The 20928-nt window shown below is 37.1% G+C and overlaps 1 protein-coding gene across 5 annotated transcripts in view; it reads left to right on the top strand.

The window, feature by feature from the left end:
* Positions 1 to 20928, top strand: part of apba2b (amyloid beta (A4) precursor protein-binding, family A, member 2b) — a 100415-nt gene that overhangs the window by 53340 nt on the left and 26147 nt on the right. For all 5 annotated transcript variants that reach the window (XM_051114552.1, XM_051114551.1, XM_051114549.1 and 2 more), the window contains 4 exons: positions 6646 to 7836; positions 10326 to 10406; positions 13832 to 13871; positions 14683 to 14828. In XM_051114552.1, the coding sequence (XP_050970509.1) occupies positions 6688 to 7836; positions 10326 to 10406; positions 13832 to 13871; positions 14683 to 14828 (1416 nt within the window). In that variant the 5' untranslated portion in view covers positions 6646 to 6687. The remainder of the gene's footprint in view (positions 1 to 6645; positions 7837 to 10325; positions 10407 to 13831; positions 13872 to 14682; positions 14829 to 20928) is intronic.

The raw sequence follows: 20928 nt of genomic DNA, 5'->3' as shown, positions 1-20928 counted from the left end.
GCATGTGTGCATGTCCAAAATAAAGCAGTTAAAGCTGGAAAGCAATAGAAAAAAATTTGGAGCAAAAATGTATGTATGTCCATACACACTGTGTTCCATAAAATTAAAAATAAATAATTAGAATTCGTGGAAGAACCATTTTGTTATTTATTGCAATCTTATGTGCATTGACCGTCATGATGATAGATCACAATACAGAGTGGGATTATTAAAAATGCAGCACAATAAATGGGCACAATGTCTGTTTTTGTAATATTTTGAGGCTGCATACTACATACTACACCGTATATACTATATACTGCCTCCTAGTATGTAAAACAGCATAAACTGTGAAATGATTAACATTTTGCACAGTAGTATGTTTTCTCTAAAAAAAAAAAATCATCCCAGAATTAAATATGCCTATTTATTTATTTAATTTTGATTAAAAATACCTTAAAGGGGAGTGGGCGGGTGAGCAGCAGCAGCTCATTTGCATTTAAATGTACATGCACAAAAACGGCATGTTTTTGCTTACACCCAAAGAAGGGCAAATTTAACCAGCTTTAATAAAAGATCTGTGGGGTATTCTGAGCTGAAACGTCACAGACACATTCTGGGGACACCAGAAACTTATATTACATATTGTAAAAAGGGGCATAATAGGTCCTCTTTAACCAAATTGGGGAAAATTAGGTCCTGTCTCCTGTCTCCCATTCTGAGCACACACTGGACATTCTCCTCAATACCACAGTATCACTGTAACTCTCTCCGGTTGCTTAAACTCCTTAGTCCATGAAATTCAATTCTGTAGCTCACACCGCCAAGGACAAGAACAGATTAATGTTTGTCTGCGCTCGCCCCTTTGGACTTCTACCCAGAGTTCCCTCTGCTTCTATGATTTCAGTAATGAGGACCCCTGTCGATAGTAACCTTCTCAACCACACTGTCATTAGCAAAGAAACCCAGCAAATCATGTTTCAGAATTACCAGAGCACCTTTGTTTTTACCGTTGTGTTGCATCATCGGGGTTATTACAAATGCTTCATATAACAAGCTGAACGCTTATTGTTAATGTGTCTCCAACAGGGTTTATTCCACGCAAAATGTGATCAAATGCAAATGGCTTATTTATTAGAACTCTTATGGCATATCTGTCTTGTTATACAGTCATATGTGTCCAGCTGTGAAACCAATTTTCACATTGTCAGCGTGTCAGCGAATCCACGCAATTATCCTCCAGTGTGTGTAGGTCAGTACCACAACACATAAGCCAGGCTAACAGTCACATTAGCTCAGTTAAAGCTGGGGATGTTTGGGAAAACTCCAGGAAATAATTAGCACAATGTGTAGGCTTGTTTAACCCCCTCCTGTTTTGTAACCAAATGTATCTGGTCTTTACTGCTGCTCGCTGGAAATAAAACAGAATGTTGCTAGTGAGCAGATCTGGATTTTGGCTATTTTACTTGGCAAATTGAGTCTAAGTTGCACTGCTGAGTGTTTCAAAGCTTATTTATGTCATTGTGTGCTTAAATACAACCATTATGAAACACCTCAGGACACTAATCAAAATTGGAGGGAAAACTATATAATGATTTACTTATTACAGATTGTTAAATCTAAAAACGTTCACACTGGGAGGAACTTTGCAGTGTAACTCAAGCCTTTAACTGCTATTTCGAGCACAAAAGGGTGCTTGTGCTGTAAATCTTTTTCCCCTACAGAAAATGTATGGCTTCGGTGGGTGTTAAATTGAAATCATGCATCATACTGATGCGGCATAGTAGGTCGCTAGCTTCCGGGAAACCAATAAATGAATATATCTTCCCAAAACACCTCAGACAAGCATATTTCATATATTGTTTCTGGACTTTCTGTAGTTATTTCAAGGTTTTAATCATTATAATGCCCATAATGAAACATTGTGTGGGTCATGTGATGTAATTTAGTGCAGGGGAAACTGGGACTGGTTGTCACAAATGCTTTATCTCAGTAACTATAAGGTTCTGAATCAGAACCTTATAGTTTTCTCTAGCAGTGGTTTTGCATTTGAAACAGTGTGTTCTTAAATTAGAATAATTTTTGTGAATTCTGTCCTCCAGAGCCCAAACAGAAATTCCAGCATCATCATATTTGTATATTAGCTTTTGGGTACACAACTACAATGGGGCTGTTGTGGACCTCACTGACTTTCAAAAGAAAAAAAAAAACACTTTTGTTTTCCACCGAAGTAAGCAAACCTTTTGTAAAACACAAGGGTGAGTAAATGACAGAATTTGGTGAATTACAGCTTTAAACGACTGTCAAAGCTATTTTATTTAATGCATTACTTCACTTTCAGAATAAAATTTCCTGATCATTTACTCTCCCCAATGTCATCCAAGATGTGCATTACTTTCTTTCTTCAGTCAAAAAGAAATTAGGTTTTTGAGGAAAACATTTCCATTGGACTTCAGTGGTGGCCAACGGCTTGAAGGTCCAAGTTGCAGTTTCAAAGGGCTCTACACAATCCTAGCAAAGGATTGAAAATATAGATTTTTTTTTTTTAGATACAATTGAGGTCAAAAGTTTACATCCCCCTGATTAATTAAAAATGTTTATTATTTTACCAAAATAAGAGGGATCATACAAAATGCATTGTTATTGTTTATTTAGTACTGACCTGAGTAAGATATTTCACATAAAACATGTTTACATATAGTCCACAAGAGAAAATAATAAATTAATTTATAAAAATAACCCCGCTCAAAACTTTACATTCCCTTTTCCCTTTCACACTGAGAACAACTGAGGGACTCATATGCAGCTATTACAAAAGGTTCAAACGCTCACTGATTCTCCAGAAGAAAAAACATAAATTTTGGTAAAATAATAAACCTTTTTAATGATTCTGAAAGGGGGATGTAAACTTTTGACCTAAACTGTAAAACCCTTATTCCTCAGCTGGGATCGTGTCGAGCCATTTGAAGCTGCATTAAAACTGCATTTTGGACCTTTAACCCGTTGACCACCAGTGAAGTTCAACATATGGAGAAAAATCCAGAATTTTTCTTCAAAAACTTCAATTTCTTTTCGAATGAAAGAACATCTCGGATGACATGAGGGTTACGGAATTATCAGGAGATTTTTATTCTGAAACTCAGCTAATCCTTAAACAACATTTTTGTAAAGATTTAAATAATTTTATGATTTATATTTAAAACCCCAAAACCCTTGAATGGAAGTTTGGTTTGTCTGGTTGCATTCGTTTTAGTATATTGTCTGCAGTGCTGCTTTAATGCCCTTATGTTTCATATTAAATATGGTGTGCATAAATGAACATGTTCCAGATTGTTCCGGGCAGACAAGATTGATTTCTTGTGCATCTTTCCTGACAGTCTGGTCATTGGCATGGTAATGTATTCCGCTTCAGTAAATGGAAATGATATGTACGCTGAGTATGTGTGTGTGTGATAAATTCAGTTAACCACACTCCAGACATTATTCCTGGGTGTGGCTTATGACTGAACAATGAGGTGAAAGGTCAGGGGTGCCCATGGGAGGCTGTTGCCTTTAGTTACCAGAGTGTCAGTTGGGATTGATTGACTGAAGATGGGGGAGGGCTCATAACATACTTGTTGTGCTATATGCTCCTCTATAACAGGTGTATAGTGATTTTTTTCAAAGAGGTGTTGTTGTGAGAGATCTAAAATGATCAGTCAGGCAGAGTTTAACTATGACGATGTGTTTAATAAAGGTTAAATATGCTATAGTGTGTGAAGGCACAAAGAAAAAACAAAGCTGTAGACAATAAAAGGCTCTATAAGTCGACAAATTCATGTAGTGTCACACACATGCTCAGAGCGCTGTAAGATTGGAAGAGAACAAGCACAATGATAATTAGTTGTTGTAATGACTGGTGATGGAAGGCGTAATTAAAGGCAGGGAAAAAGGATGAACAAAAGGGAAAGCAGCAATAAAAGTCTCTCCGTAAGCTGTTGTTGCAGGCATCTGATGGAGACAGCAACATAGCATTGTGTGCGTGTGTGTGTCTGTGAGAGAGCGAACAAGATTTACACCAACACCATTACACGTTTGATTTGAGTTTTACATTCTGCGTGTGATTATGCAGCCTCTGTACAGCCACTATTGTCATGATTTATCTCCGAACGCTGACATCTAATTGCTTTTTTATGTTGGTGAAATTTGTCTTGCCTACTCTTAGAAGCTTCTGACAGAAAACTTCAACCATTCTTTCTGTCATGTTCACATCTTTTCAAACTGCAATTTAGGCATCTGAGATTTATCCTAGCATTTCTGTGGGTCTCAAGATGTCAAGATCTTAATGCTCAAGAGCCAGCAAAAAGAGATTTTTCTACAAAAGACATTACATTTATTGATACTACGTTCAGTGCTTGCTTAACAATAAGGGTTTTCTTTTCTGATGGCCCACTTGGGCCCTTTTTTTCTTCATTTTTACTGCCAATATTTCCACTGCCTCCACCATAAAAGAATAATCTCAATTTTTAAACATTACTTTTCAAAAGTTTGTAAGAGTTTAGCCAGAGTTTAGCAAGAGTTAGTAAGATTGATTTATTTATTTTAAAAGAAATATTCAATTTACTTTTATTCAGCAAGGATGTATTGATTGAAAGTGAACTCTATATTCACCAAATAATGCTAAAAAAGCATCAAAATATTAAGCAGTACCACTGAGCACCAAATCAGCATATTAAAATGATTTTTTGAAGGGTCATGAGACACTGAAGACTAGAGTAATGATGCTGAAAATGTAGCTTTGCTGTCAAAGGAATAAATTACATTTAAAATATATTCAAATAGAATTCAGCTTCTGTGAGCATAAGAGACTTCTTTTAAGAACATGTAAAAATCTTAAGTTTGTTGAATGTAGTTTTTTTTTTTTTGGTTATTATTAAATTATTTATTTATTTAAAAAAATACAAAATATTCTTTACAAAAATATTTAAATTAGATTAAAATTTGTTTAAAAAAATAACAAATTAACTGCACATTTTTTCTGAAATAATCACGATTATCCCACCTAACATTAAAGTTTTTAATTATACTTTTATATTGCAATAATTTCACATTCAATCTTTAAATTAATGTAGAAACAATATAAAGACAGTATATTTTAATGTAATACCAATATTACTGATCTCTCTAGAAAATCTTTCTTTTTTTCCTAATATTTAACCATTGACTATAACCATTCAACATTACAGTGTAATTGAGAGCTGTCAATTTTAACATTTATTAGACTTTGAAAAAATCAACTAATTTAAGTGAACTTAGAACAGTCTTCACATAAACCCATTACTTACCTGTGCCCTTCAGAAAGTATGAAATATTCAGAAATTGAATGACGTTATCAAACACTAAATACTAAATTAATATAGATGAATCCTCTAAGTACAAAAGTTATTAAAATCCTCTTTTTTCTTTTGTTATTTGATTAATAGACATCACATCAGCTGGGTTATTAGGTTATTTGGTTGCTATTACTTTAAGAGCTCCCACTGCTGAATATGAATTAATTCACACTTTGATATGAAATGATACAGTGCATGCAATTAAAGTGCGTGTTCTACGAGCACGGTATAAAGGCTGACAGGACAGGTAAATTTGTTTCTACTGACATATGGCCTGACAACATGTCATCTGACCCGTGCTCATTTGAGTGTGAAATGAAGTTAGAGAGCGTCTGAAAAGTCTTCCATCTGATGTGGTCGTAAGAAAATTTTGAAAGGTAATCATAACTACTTAATTTGTAGACTTGTGTTTGGATTAGTAGAATCTGCTGAGAAAACAAATGTATATGTCAGTGTAATGGTTCAAATATTTAAATTGCCATTATGCTGATGACATAATTAGGCTGGTTTGGAGACTTTGAAAGTTGTTCTTCGCATCTTCTCAGCAGGAGCGGTTCAATGATTGTTCTGGAGTACATGTGGAATGAACATCAGTCAGACTGGATGACTGAAATTGATCAGGTGCTGAGAGTTGAGAAGAGATTGTGCCTCCACTCAGAGATCGATACACCCCAACAGTGCTTGAATATATGGATGTGTTACAGCTCAGCTGTTCAGTATCACACATCAAGACCTGTTCTGGTTAGACTGTTGTACAGCTCTGGGGACTTGGAAACATGGCACTCTCTTTTAAAGGGGTCATAGGTTTTCATGTTCCTTGAGGTTTACTTATAATGATTAATAAAGTTATTGCACAAAAACAAAACAAAACAAATAAATATATGAAAAAAATATTATTTTTAACCCTCATTCTGCCCCTCTGAAACCTCTGAAAAAGTTATCAGCCGTTAGGCTACTGAACGCCAGTGGGCGGGGCATATGGTTAGAAGATTACTATTCGTCGATGCTTTGCTCTGTTTATGCAAATGTTTGTGCCTGGGTGACATCACCTTGTACCTCAGATCCAAACGAGCCATTTAAATAAATGTTTTGTTTATGATGAGGACGTTTTAAGCTATAAAACTTGCAGGATGTTTTAATGGTCACAAAACAAGGGAATTTCCACCTGCATGTGGTTTTTATTATGTGCCAGGGGTTTGTTGTCAACCTTCATTTATTAAACGGACTGTTTTTAAACAATATAAGTGTTGATTAATGTTGCCATACTTATTATCAATGTGTTTTTGTTTGGCAGGATTGAGGTTTCCAGTGATGATCGGCCTGTGAGCGGTTCTCAATGGCTCAGAGGAAGAGGCCAGGGACCAACAGCAGCATGGCCACAGAGCCTCACGCTTCAGCTCCACGCTCCTGCCCAGCCCCGTACCCCGACGCTGAGCACCCTGAGGAGGAGTACGAAGAGCACCGGGACCCTGAGGTGTCCCAACACTCCTACCACAACCAAGAAGAGGCAGATTTGACAGACAGCCGACCAGCCACGCCTACCACTCCAGACCACCCCCACAGAGACTACCACAGCCACCCAGACAGTCTGGATGGAGACTCTAGCTCAGACTACGTCAACAATACATCTGATGAAGAAGAGGATGATTTCGATGAAGGGCTACCGGAGGAGGATGAAGGCGTGACGTATTATATCCGCTATTGTCCTGAGGATGACAGCTACCTGGAGGGAATGGACTGTAATGAGCCAGAGTACGGACACCCGGACGGTCGCATCGAGCCACCTCCGGACACAGACGAGTGCCAGGAAGCGGTTGAGGAATGGGTGGAGGGAGAGGACGATGCACATGGTGATGATGGAGAAGTGCGTTGTGAAGTACTCGAGCAGGACTCTGACCAGCAGCTGTATGACGGCAGACCCGAACCTGTCCTCGATCACCACCACCACCAACACTACCCAGACCAAATTCCACCTCCTGCTGAAGATCAAGAAGCGCAGGATGTTGAAGGAAGTGAGGGTTACTGCCCTGATCAGGAGGAAGAACCACAGGTGGGGCAAGACAGAGATGGTTACGCAGGAGACTACTACGCCACAGAGGACAACGGAAACTCTGTGCGTGCGTCGCCGTACCGAGGGCATAAAGGCACTGACGGAGAGACGGGAGAGGAGGCGGAGGAGGATATTGATCAGATAGTAGCTGAGATTAAGATGAGCATGAGTATGGGCAGTCTTAGCAGCGGCACTGATCAGAGTCCAGAGGAGTTGGCGCCTGATCCAGCACCGAGCGGTTACCAGCCAGAGACACGATCCAAACCCGAGCCCGCCCCTGCCCCATACCCTCAGCCTCACCGTCATGACGGCAGACCCAAATCCCTCAACATTCCCCCTGCCAGACACAATCCGGAGCTCCAGAGGAACTTTAAGGTACGACCTCACACACCAGAGGAGAGACAGAGATGGACACAGGACCAAGTGAGAGAGCAGGTAGGTGGATTTGCTTAGCAATCTGTAAATGTATCTGTATATGTGGCAGCTTATTAAATGAAATACACGGTTCAGTGAAAACAGAATAAATCAGCTCAGTGAAATAAAAACATTAAGATCAACTATATACATGATAGATTTGTGAAATGTTTAACACAGATTTGTGTTAAACATTTAACCCAACCGATGGGTCAACACAGCCCAGTCGCTAGTATTGTCCATATTTCACCCAGCGCTGGGTTGTATTTTTTAGAGTGTATTCTCACCAAGGTTGCATTTATTTGGTCAAAAATACAGTGAAAACATTAATATTGTAAAATATGTGATCCTGGACCACAAAACCACTAATAAGGGTCAATTTGTTTAGCTTTCCACTGATGTATGGTTTGTTAGGAAAGGACAATATTTGGCCGAGATTTGAAAATCTGGAATCTGGGAGTGCAAAAAAAATCTAAATATTTAGAAAATCACCAATAAAATTGTCCAAATGAAGTTCCTAGCAGTGCATATTAGTAATCAAAAAAAGTTTGATATATTTACAGTAGGAAATTTACAAAATATCTTCATGGGACATCATCTTTTCTTAATATCCTAATAATTTTTGGCATAAAAGAAAAATGTATAATTTTGACCCATACAATGTATTTTTGGCTATTGCAACAAACATGCTTGTGCTACTTATGACTGGTTTTGTGGTCCAGGGTCACATATGTTTTTATACTAACACTTATTTTAAAATAATTTTTAAAAAGAGCTGTTTTTAGTGGGCATTACTCCAGTCTTTAGTATTACATGACCTTTTAAAAAATCATTATATTTTGATTTGGTGCTCAAGAAACGTTTATTATTACCAATGTTGAAAACAACTGTGATACTTAGCCTAATATTTTTGTGGAAACTATTGAACTCTTTTTATGTATTCTGAATAGAAAGTTTAAAAGAACAACATTTATTTTTATATTTATATTTATTATTATATTTTTATTATTATACATATATTTTTTGATCAATTTAATGCATCCTTGCCAAATAAAAGTATTAAATTCTTGTTGTTAGCCCCTAGGAAAACATCAACAACAACAACTTGGACAGACCTCTGTTTCCTTTTAAACAGTCTGAAATATTAATGTAATATTAAATGTTATTTACTTTAATCTAATAATAAAGATAATCCCCAAAGGGCTTTCTGAAATATGCATATTCATTATGATATTTAAATATTAATGTGAATGTTGACAGGCCTCATTTAAATGCAAGTGGCATTTGAGTAAACGAGACTAGTGCTTGTTTATGCCCAAAAGTGAACTTTGAAATCCTGAGAGCTGAGCAATGAGTAGCGATGTAGTATTTTATGCTCTTAAGACCTGGTGCTTAAAATGTGATAAAAAGTGATGCAAAAGTATTTTTACATAATTTTGGGGGTAGTTTCCAAAGATAATTATAGAGAATAGGCGGTTATTACCATATACTCGCTCATTTCAAGTGGAAAGTGCTCAGTTTGAGCAACAAGTTGAAAAGGATGAAAGAAAATAATCCGGCAGAAATTGTAACCGTCTCATTGTAACCTAGACATGAAGGGGAACCTGATCAAAAGGCATTTCTTGAAATCCCCAAATACGAATTTCATTACTGATGATTTGTGCAGCCATTTGTTAATGCTCAGGAATAAACAAATTTCCACCCAGCTAGAATACATTACCTTGAGAAGCTTTTTAGATTCCGACCCATTATTCTCGCTCCGATACATTGTGTGGGTGTTCTTATTTTTTATTTTTTTTCTTGAACAACCCAAAAATGAAAACTGGCTCATTTCTAGAAACCACTGCCTAAAGTCACTAAGCAAATAATAAAGACAAACACTCTGATATCCATGCTCCATGCTTGGATTGTTGAAAAATGAGAGGAGGAGAGGAGGTGCTGACTTTCTAATTGAGTTTGAAAAATGAGGTTTTCTTGGATATTTCCTTTGAAATACCTTACTTTGCATTTTCAAAACAGAATAGGAAATTAAATCTTTCCAAGGGGGAATTAGGTGATGGGGTGAGATTTAGCCTGATTGCCTCAGTGGTCCAGTGAACGTCTTGTGAAGTTCTATTACCCTCCTGCTTCTTTATTGCCTATGGGCAATGAGGAGATTACATTTTATCCTGTCAGGCAACAAATGAATTTCATCAAGTAATAATGTCCTTATGTGCAGTAGACAGAGTGCTCATTTGAGACTTTAACTCCCCTGCAGATAGACAAAGAGTAAAAGTGTCTTTTTTAGCAATGTGCATTTCCAGCTAAAGACAACATCTGTTCATTTTACCATTGTGTTTAAAAAAAATTCATTATGCTGCATAAAACATTTGATATGCAATAAATTGTTTATGCTCTTCATAAAGTGGCTTGCAAACCCATCATCTGTGTTTTTTTTTGTCCTCTGTGCATGTCAGATCTCACTTTTCACTCATTTGTCACTCATTTCTCGCAATTTAAAATCTTTCTAGGTGTCTAATAGTGCAGAACAGCCAAGGAAGCAGCAGCGGTCTGATCTCAATGGACCACTGGAGAACAACAATGTCCCTGAGGTGAGCCTGTAATCATACAACACATTAACCAATCAATATCTGACAGTATGCACCCCACATAATCACTGCACATTTCCATCAGAGCTATTCTAGTCAGTGTCAGCCTGTCGTCTTATTTATGCCACATTTCTCTGGCTTTCTCAGACAGTTTCTCTTTTTTGCTGGCATATCTAAGCTGTTGTACTAGTTTGCCACCATCCACCCCCATGTGTTGGTATAGTAAAATAATTGGCTTTGACCTTTCCTGCCCTGGCTCTACTTTATTTACATAGAAAGAGGGGAGTTCAGCCTTGAGCTGTCTGTTCTACGGCTTCTATGCACATTCTTTATGCATGGCTGTAACCTCCATAAGAGCTTCGCACACTGAATGTAAGAGCCATAAAATATGAGGCATCATCTGGGCAGTTTCTGAGAATTGCCAAATAGGTGTTCAAAACATGTTTTATAGCGCTACTAAGCATTTTGCCAAGGTCATTTTTAGATCATTCTCAAAACAAGCTTTTAAATGTTTTTTTTTTTATGTTTTACATGTGAATGTAGGAGGTAGCGAGACATGAGAATTTGTGAATTAGGGTCGTGAGTATCAAGAATATTTATTCTTAAACCTTCTTAACGTCGTAATTATTAAAAAAGCCATTTCAAGTTTTTTCTTTATTTTCTAATGAATATTCTCTTAAGTACTCACCCAAAAGAATTCTGTTTGTACACATCCCTTGCTTTATAGTCTGTCCTTATGTCATGTGAAACACTATTCCGTCTTGCCTTACTTCCTCTGAACACATTTAATTACTTTGGCTGAGGGAGCTTTTGACTCCTTAGATTGCATTTAATGAAGGCCTCTCGAAAGCATAACCTCCATTTGGATGGCTCTGTTGTAAATTTATGTCTATTACTCCGTCTGACGGTGTGTCTGTGTTCTACAGCTCTCACCTCAATCCTGCAGAGAGCCACTTCAAAATGACTGACAGGATTTTGTGTTGTGATACAATGAGCCACATCCAGAGTCATCTGGATGGTTTCCATTTGAGTGTTTGTTTCATTTTTATTTTTAAAAAAGAAAAACACAGGTTCTTTTACAATTGCATTTCCAATGCTCATTTCCTATTCTCTGTCTGTTTGGAAATATTTTTGTGATAACATTACAATATTAAAGTTATGATTTTATAATTAGAGTGCCCCTATTATGGATTATGAAAGGTTCATATTTTGGTTTTGGGAGTCCCTAGCAACAGGTTAACATGTATGCATTTTTTTATAATATGCATTTATTTTAACTTTTTTTGCTCAACTACTCCCAAATGATTCACTCAACGAATCATTTGTCCAAACACCTTTGCGTGACACTAATCTACGGTGATTGGTCCGATGACCCAGTCTGTTGTGATGCAGAGCATTTCCGAAACAGAACGCCCATCAGCATTACTCTAGCCCACAGCTCGGTGGTAAACACATTTAAACAGTCATGATATATGCGTTAACCCAACACAAAAATTTATTGATAAAGCACTGCAGTTTGTACACCAACGTATTGCTCTATTCTTTATCAGAACTCCAAGTATGAAAAATGACAAACACCCACTATTCATCAACACTTTACTAGACAATTGCAAGCGAACAGATATTGCTGTTAGCTGGTTAGCCAGAGATCTACAAGCTGCACAGAGTGAACACAACACACACAACTAAATACATATTTTGCATGCTACAGAGTACGAGAGCAACATTTTTTTAACGATTGCTCCACTTTCATAATAAAAATTTCCTGATAATTTACTCACCCCCATGTCGTCCAAGATATTTATGTCTCTCGTTCTTCAATCGCAAAGAATTTAAGGTTTTTGAGGAAAACATTTCAGGATTTTTCCCCATATATTGGACTTCAGTGCTGCTTAATGGATTGAAGGTTAAAGATGCAGTTTGAACCCAGCTTCAAAGGGCTCTAAATGATCCCAGCCAAGGGATAAGGGTCTTATCTAGCGAAACGAAAGTCAGTTCAGGTTTTCCCAGGTCTGTGCACACAAGTGGGCGGGCAATATGCTAATTGACGTCAACTTAAAACAGCTTAAGATTTGTTTTAAAAACGACTGGTTTTCATGATTTGGAATCGACTCTTTCTTTTGAAAGACAATAACTTTATACATGGAGCACTCAGATTTAAAACTTTGTTTTCATTCACTTAGAGATGTGTTACACACTGCATGAAAGGTAATTTTTAAAAATCCATAATAGGGGCACTTTAAGCAATATCACATGAACATGCTCTAAATACATCCAGGTGCTGCACAGGCCTACTTAAATTCAGACTAAAAGCATGATAAAAGATAAACAAGTTAATATTTAGCATACATATTACACAAAATATTACTTTGTCTGTTTTGGCACAGCCAACTAAAATAAGGGGAAACAAAGCCATGTGCATAATTATTCTCGAATACTGTTGTCACCTTTTTGAACGAATCGTTTGAGGGAATGATTCAATGACTCACTTGTAAACACAGCTGATGAATTTGGAGTAGCATAATACTACTCCGATTTCAACCGCTTATTTGAATAAATCAGTGTTTTTGAACAAATTGTTTGAGGGAATGATTCAGTGTCTTATAAGGAAATAAAACTGTTTTATAATTTTGTATCCACCTTATTCTTCAGTGTGGAAGTAAGCCTATGTGGGAGTTTTCTGGTTCATTAGCCGCTACAAGGAAATAATGAGAAGAATAACAACGTGCAGTAAACTGTAAAACTGTTTGCACTACAAACTGGTGTTCATAATTAAGACAATACATTAAAATAACGTGGTTGTCACGTTGTGTGTAGACGGAGACATAGGGAGACGAAATATAACAAAAGGGCTTTAATAAAAACCAAAAAGGGTACAGCCAGACAGAAACAGCAGAGAAAGACACGCCAACATAACTTTAAGATCAGACAGCAACCACAGAACTGAATACAACTTATAAAGGGGTGCTAACGATACAAAGACAGGTGTGGGTGATTAACCAATACAGACTTAACGAGGAACGGAACAGGAAAGACCATATAAGGGCACAGAAGGGAGACACCAACAAAACAGTTCACAGGGGTGTGACAGTGGTAAAGCACAAATTTGCAATATCAAGCAGCAAAACAAGCTGTTTTGTACAGCCAAAAATAGTGGATGAAACTGGATGCTAGACCCATAAAATTTACAAATGTCCGAGTCCGCTCTTACAGGAAAAAATAAGGTGGATATAATAAATGTGTAGTTGTATGTTTTTATTATATTTTGTATTCTATTACGTTTTTATAAAATATATGCTTTTCAGTAAGTTTACCTAGAGTTTTTATTTTATTCCTAAAAGGTAAATACTATTTTATAAAGTATGTTGCATTTTGTGAGCATCACTCATTCCCTTTCATACATCAAACACTGTTTCTCTCTTTCTTAGCCAACAAAGAAGACGGCCTCATTTCCCAGCTTTGTGGATGGTAAGCGAGCATCTTTTATTTTTTTTTCTGCATTTGATAATCTGCCCCCAAAAGTTTTATTCTATCCAAATTAAATCAAGTCAAAAACAAATCAAATTCACCAAACCAACTCAGAGCGAGGAGATTAGAGAGCCGCGCACAAGAAAGCTTTATGTCTCAGTGGATTTACATGCTGAAATGCAGGCAGAATTTGTAAGCTGTTTTAATGGGTTGCAGTGGTGAGACAGTAATTAGAGAAGTTATGTTTGCTAATACAAGGGCACATTAGTAGATGCTCAGCTAGAGAAATACTCACAAACTATAGCAGGAAACAAAGGAGAGAGCTCTGGAAAAGCAGGACAATCGATTGACCACAAGCTTATTTTTGGTTTACGGCAGGCTGAGAATGTATTGCTGCTGTCTTGCCTTGCTTTTGGGAACAAATTCTTTCTATTAAAAGGATAGAGTTCTGTCACATTTAAACCTTGTGCCTGAGTGATGGCAGCATAATGTGTCCCTTGATGGGTGTCATGACGTCCACATTTCCATATCACACAAGCAGAATACTCCCAATACACCCTGCTTTTCCTCATGTGGCCACCTTCGTTCCCGCTTTTCAGCGTCTGTGGTTTTATCAGCCCTCGCAGTAGGATGGAATTGAGAACACTCACATATTCGCACACTTTTATACACATGACATCTGCATGCAACTTTTCTGCCTGATAAGCTCAAACTCATATACCTTATCAGTCACTGTGAGGTGGTCTACAGAGGAGGTGGCAACACAACAAATAGCTTTAATAATGAATTCTCAACGCTTCCCCTCTAACAGTGCCGGGTCCCTGTGAGCCTGAGGACCTCATTGATGGGATTATCTTCGCCGCCAACTACCTCGGCTCCACTCAGCTCCTGTCGGAGAGAAATCCATCCAAAAACATCAGGATGATGCAAGCCCAGGAGGCAGTGAGCCGGGTCAAGGTACAGAACCCTAGAACCTCTGTATTTCCGTGTTATTTTGGTGTGGCTCTCAAGCGATATGTTTCGACGAAGCGGATGCAGAGTTCTCTGTGGAAAATGAGATGAGATGAGATTTGTTTGTTTACACCCCAGGACTTGTTGACTAATCAGTAGTTATGGGATTATTTTCCGTGGTGTAGAAGTGTAATCCCTCTTCCTCCCAACTGGTTAATGTAGAAAGCCCTCCTGTTGCCATGTTACATGGAAAATTCAAGTGAATTTATTGCGTTTCAAGACAACATATGGTGCAATCAAGCTGACATTTTTTCCCAAAGCACTTCAAATACTGACCTTCTCCAATTTAGGGGTCAGAAAAAAATCTCTTTTTTTGCATTAGCAGTAAGGGTGTCAAGTTGACATTATCGAGTATGTCATCATTCACTTTTAAAAAACCAAACAAAAACAAGTCTTGAGAGAGTCCACTTACTTTGTGATTAGAATGCCAGAGAAAATAGTTCCAAACCAACTCAGACAGAACTAGCAACACAGTGGTGTTTCATTATTGAATTAATTTGTTTTTAAAGGTTAGTTTACCCAAAAATGAAAATTAGCCCGTTATTTATTCACCCTCAAGGCATCAGACGAATGCAATTGGAGTTAAATTAAAAATTGTTCTGGCTTCTTCAAGCTTTATAATACAGTGAGTGGGTGTTTCTCTTTATCAGTCCAATAAATCACATCCATTCATAATAAAAAGTAAATAAAGGCCTCCTGTGGCGAATTGATGCATTTTTGTAAGAAAAATATCCATATTTAAAAAGTAATAATCATTTTAATCTTGCTTGCACTAACAGTTGTACATGGAAGCAGCACCAGGTGGATGATGTATGACGTCATTGCGCATTCGACTGTGAGTCTCATAAAAACCAGCGTTTGTTTACAGGAGCAAAAGAAACAAATTTTCCTGACTTTAGCAAAAGAAAACCAGCCTTCTCTTGGTTTATATCGAAATCCTCCGACATTTTTCTTTACAAACCCTTGTTTTGTACTTGACCATTGTTTTGTTTTGATCTCTCCACTGCGCGTCCGTGTTCATCACTCTGAGCAGCACATGAGCAATGCCAACATCATACGTCATTCGCCCGGAGCTGCTTCCGTGTACAGCGGTTAGCGCAAGCTAGATTACAGTGATCATTACATATGTTTTAAATATGTATACGTGTGAGGCACTTTTTATAATGGATGGATGCACTTTATTGGACTTGTTTTGGACTGATGAAGAGAAACACCCGCCTATTGCATTATACAGCTTGAAGAAGCCAGTACAATTTTTAATATAACTCAGATTGCATTTGTGAGTGAATGATTCAATAGCCCATTCATAAACACAAGTCACTTGCTTTGTTTCTAAATTAATCATCTGTTTTGAATGAATCATTTAAATGAATGGTTCAGTGACTCAGGACTTGCTGCTACTTAATGGCGGTTTTTGAATCATTTCATATTGTAGTATTCAAAACTTGTATGTTTACAAAACTTACAAAACAAATTCTTGAATCTGTAGCCACAACAGATGCAAGTTCTTTGGCCTTTTTTTTTAAACTGAATGATATTTTCTTCTTATTCAATGAATCAAAAAAGTAAGAATTTGACATGAAAGATGACATACATTTTATAAGTTTTGAAAAAAAAACAGATCTTGTGAAAGTAAATATTCCCCTGTAAACCAATTTAGGTTGCCAATATCTGCCAGTTTTGTGAACTAACCACAAATACCAGCCAAGGTAAAAGCACAAAACACAGTCAGCATATATATTGTCATATAAATTATCACAAAAAGAAAAAAAAAGTATAGTTTTAGTACAGTTTTTGGTCAAAATTGCACACCCTATTTTATTTGGGGGTGCCTTTGAAGACACACAAGGACACCTTGCAAATAATCAAATACATAAACAATAAATGACAGAAAAGAATGCACAAAAAACCTTATCGATGTAAATAAGCTAATCTAAAAAAATACGTTTTAAGACGCAATTTAAAAATTGAAAGGCTAGAACTTTTATGTATATCAAGAGGTAAAGTTTTCCAAAGACTCTCTACATCCCATGGTAGTCAAACGTACAGATGGTACAACTAAATCACAGAAGAAGAAGATCTGAGAGATCGGGTAGGTGAATACACATGAAGAAGTTCACACAAATATGATGGTGCCAGATTATGAAGAGCCTTATACGTGAGAAGTAAAATCTTAAACTGAATCCGATATTTAACTGGAGGTCAAGTTATATAGCAGAAGTGGATTCATATTGCCAGGATGAATCTATAGTTTATGTACATCTATTCTTTTTTACTGTCAGTTATTGGCCATAGTTGGCACTCCATTAGAGCAAGAGTTAATGAATGAGTTGTCAGACCTGTATTAGATGTTTTATGCTTTTCAGCACTCAGCAATGGGAATCCACACAAGCCATTAAAAAAGCTGTTGTCCTTCCTTAAATATGCTGTGCACGATGTATCTCAATCAGTTTCAGACTGCCTGGCTCCACTCATGCTTGATATACTTCAATTTAGCTTTTTCAGGACAGAAGCAGTTCCAGAGTAGTGCATCTGAATATAAGAAATGGAAACATGCTGTAGAGCCGTAATCAGGAATATGCAACTTTTGGCTACGTAAGATTGTTTACTCTTGACAGGAGCGTCTGTGAAGTTTTAAAATTACTGCTGTCTGGTCCTTTAATGGTATCAGACGGTGAATGATTATAATATTCGTGTGCCATGGTACAAAAAATACAGTTGTTTTACTATGCAAATGTCCATTTTTAGGGTGGTGAGGCATTAAATTAAAAAAAAAAAGATAGAAATATCTTTTAAATGCTTTGGAATGAGGTATTGCATTCTTTATCCTTACAAAGCCGAAGTCTTTTATCCTTAGTCTACGTTGTCCCTCTTGTATTGCATGTTATTTTAAGAAAAGACAGTTGTTTTAACTGCAGTGATGCTTCATTGCAGTCGTCCTGGTCAACAGCTGGCAGTTAATTTTACATGAGATGCTCCTCAGTGGCCCACTAAGCTGCTCCACATTTAGAAACACATACCTGTGGCAAGGACAAGCACACACACCTACAGACACACATGCACACAGTGTGTCAGCTGGGTACACATAGACCCATGGTGGGCGTAAAGGATTGAGAATATGCCAGGATCACTCACTTGTATTAGTCTAATACAGAGGTACTGTAAATGCAAGCCTCTCTGTCAGTCACCTTTACACAGGTACATTTTCTACACCTGTCTGGTCAGTGTCTGTCTGAGATTACAGAAGGAAATTTCTCAGGGTGTGTTTTGGTTAGACAGTAAAGTCATGTAGAGTGGACTTTACTAGGTATTAGGCGAACTCAAGTAAGATTTCATTTCAAATCATATGGCATGTGTATAATCAGCATACAATGATATTTCACTGGATACTGTGGAGAAGGAAATGTATCCGGCACCCATTGTGTTTCAGTACTTTACAAAGGCTAAAATAAATGTAGTGCAAAAGAGTTGAGACATTTTTATGCAGCTTGTTTCTTTGAGCATTATGTACATGGGCTCAAAGCACTTTTTTCAGCTATATAGAGGCCTAGAGATCTTCGAAACACAAATTAAGATATTTTTGATGAAATCTGAGAGCTTTTGGTAGCATACTACCTTATTTAAGGCCCAGAAAGGTAGTAAGGACTTCATTAAAATAGTCCATGTGAGTAGTCCATTCTGAAGATGAATGAAGGTCTTACTGGTTTGTAATGACATGAGGGTGAGTAATTAAAGGAGAAGTCCACTTCCAGAACAACAATTTACAGATAAGGTACTCACCCCCCTTGTCATCCAAGATGTTCATGTCTTTCTTTCTTCAGTCGTAAAGAAATTGTGTTTTTTGAGGAAAACATTTCTGCATTTTTCTCCATATAATGGACTTCAATGGTGTCCCAAGTTTGAACTTCCAAAATGCAGTTTAAATGCAGCTTCAAACGATCCCAAATGCGTCCTGAAGAAGGGTCTTATCTAGCGAAATGATCGGTTATTTTCATTTTAAAAAATACAATTTAAATACTTTTTTATGTCAAACGTCTTGTTTTCGAGACAGGGTATGTCGAAAAACTCCAATCGTATTTTCTCCCTCAACTTCAAAAATCATTTCAGAATCATCTTACATCGCTGCAGAAGTACCGACCCAGTCTTTGCAAAGTGAACATGCAAAGAAGATCAAACACAAAAACAGGATCAAATGGAGAAAAATCCTGAAATGTTTTCCTCAAAAAACATAATTTCTTTACAACTGAAGAAAGAAAGACATGAACATCTTGGATGACAAGGGGCTGAGTACATTTTTGGGTGAATTATCCCTTTAAATGACTTTGAATGTGGCATGGTTGTTGGTGCCAGACGGGCTGGTCTGAGAATTTCAGAAACTGCTGATCTACCGGGATTTTTTAGACAGTCATCTCTAGGGTTTATAGAGAATGGTCAGAAAAGGAGAAAATATCCAGTGAGTGGCAGTTCTGTGGGTGAAAATGCCTTGTTGATGCCAGAGGTCAGAGGAGAATGAAGAGAATTGTTCAAGCTAATAGAAAGGTGGTAGTGTAATAGTGTGGTAGATATTGTCTTGGCTCACTTTGAGTACCAGTTGAGCATTGCTTAAAAGCCACATAATACACTCAAAAAAAGGTTTTTAATGCTTGTTCAAATTACTTGGATAAAATGAGCAGAAACAACTAGATTCTTGACATTTTCTTGACCTAACTTTTTCCATTATGTTCAGTCCACTTAAATTTGTAAAAATTAATTGAGCTTATTCATTTTGTGTTGGGACTACATTAATCATTTTTGTTGACACAGCTAACTGAAAAGTGGATGTGTATTTCCCAGCGTGCTTTGTATGGGGTCACATTGAGAGGGAAATATGTTGACAAAAATGGTCATTTTAAAGGGGTCATCAGATGCAAAGTTCACTTTTAAATGTTGTTTGACCATAAATGTGTGTTGGCAGTGTGTGTACACAACCACCCTATAAGGATAAAAATCCGCCCAGTGGTTTTTATTTAATCTGTAAAAATAATTTCTCCTTTTTCAAATCAAGCCATTCTCAGCATCTTGTCTGTGTGACGACACACCGACAATGGTGGGCTGCTCCCACCATAGTTGATTGACGTGGCTGTCTTACCTTAGAATGAGCAGTAACAGTCCGATCACCATTGTTTTGATGCCGGAACAGGGACGTAGACAAGAATGGCTCCTAAGTGATTGAGGTGTTCTGTTGTTGGATGTAATAATGAACATAGTGATCGTCATTTACTGCCGACATCTGAGCCACTGAAGATGCAGTGGATCACGTTTGTTTGTGAAGGGAATGCGCTTCCCGATCTAAACAAATGCGTCTATGTTTGCGCAAATCATTTGTGATCCAGCTTCACTTACAGCAGAAGTGAGTATAAGGGTTTTTTTTATGAATCTTTGCCATTGCCTTACCTAATAACGTGCTAATTAGTAAGTTTCACGGCTAAAGTAAACAGGCTCGTCACTCCACAGAGAGAAGAGAGGGGTGGGGCGACCAGAGCTCATTAACATTTAAAGCAACCTTGACCAGAACAGGATGATTTTTGCAGAGCTGATTTTGGCAAGGTAAAAAAGGTGATTTTTACACTACCTTTGATCATAGACTTTTCATTAAGACCCTAAATAATCATATCAACTTGGAAAATGGGCATCCAATGACCCCTTTAAGTGCTTTCAATTAAAGAAAATTACATGTTAGAGTTCTTATACATATAATAATGAGTTTTTTTTGAGATTTTGAAGAGGTGCTAATGCCAGTTCTGAGATCAGTCTTCTTTGCTCAACTCTTGACTATGAATGAAATTCTTGTTAACATGCCAACATGTGATTTTGCTATTTATTTAAAAAATAGCTTGTCCAGTTCAGATGCATACAGCAAGACTAAATAAAGGTCAATTAAACAAATATATTTTTGTTGAGCCAACTAAACATTATTTGTTTAACTGAACTTGTTTTAGTCTTGTTGTACGAACCTGAACTAATTGCGTGGAAAGGTTTACTTTAATTTTATTAAGTTCACTAAACA

Source organism: Labeo rohita, chromosome 7, assembly GCF_022985175.1.
Source record: "Labeo rohita strain BAU-BD-2019 chromosome 7, IGBB_LRoh.1.0, whole genome shotgun sequence".
NCBI lineage: Eukaryota > Metazoa > Chordata > Actinopteri > Cypriniformes > Cyprinidae > Labeo > Labeo rohita.
The sequence above is the reverse complement of the archived record's forward strand: the minus strand, read 5'-3'. Positions and strand labels throughout refer to the sequence as shown.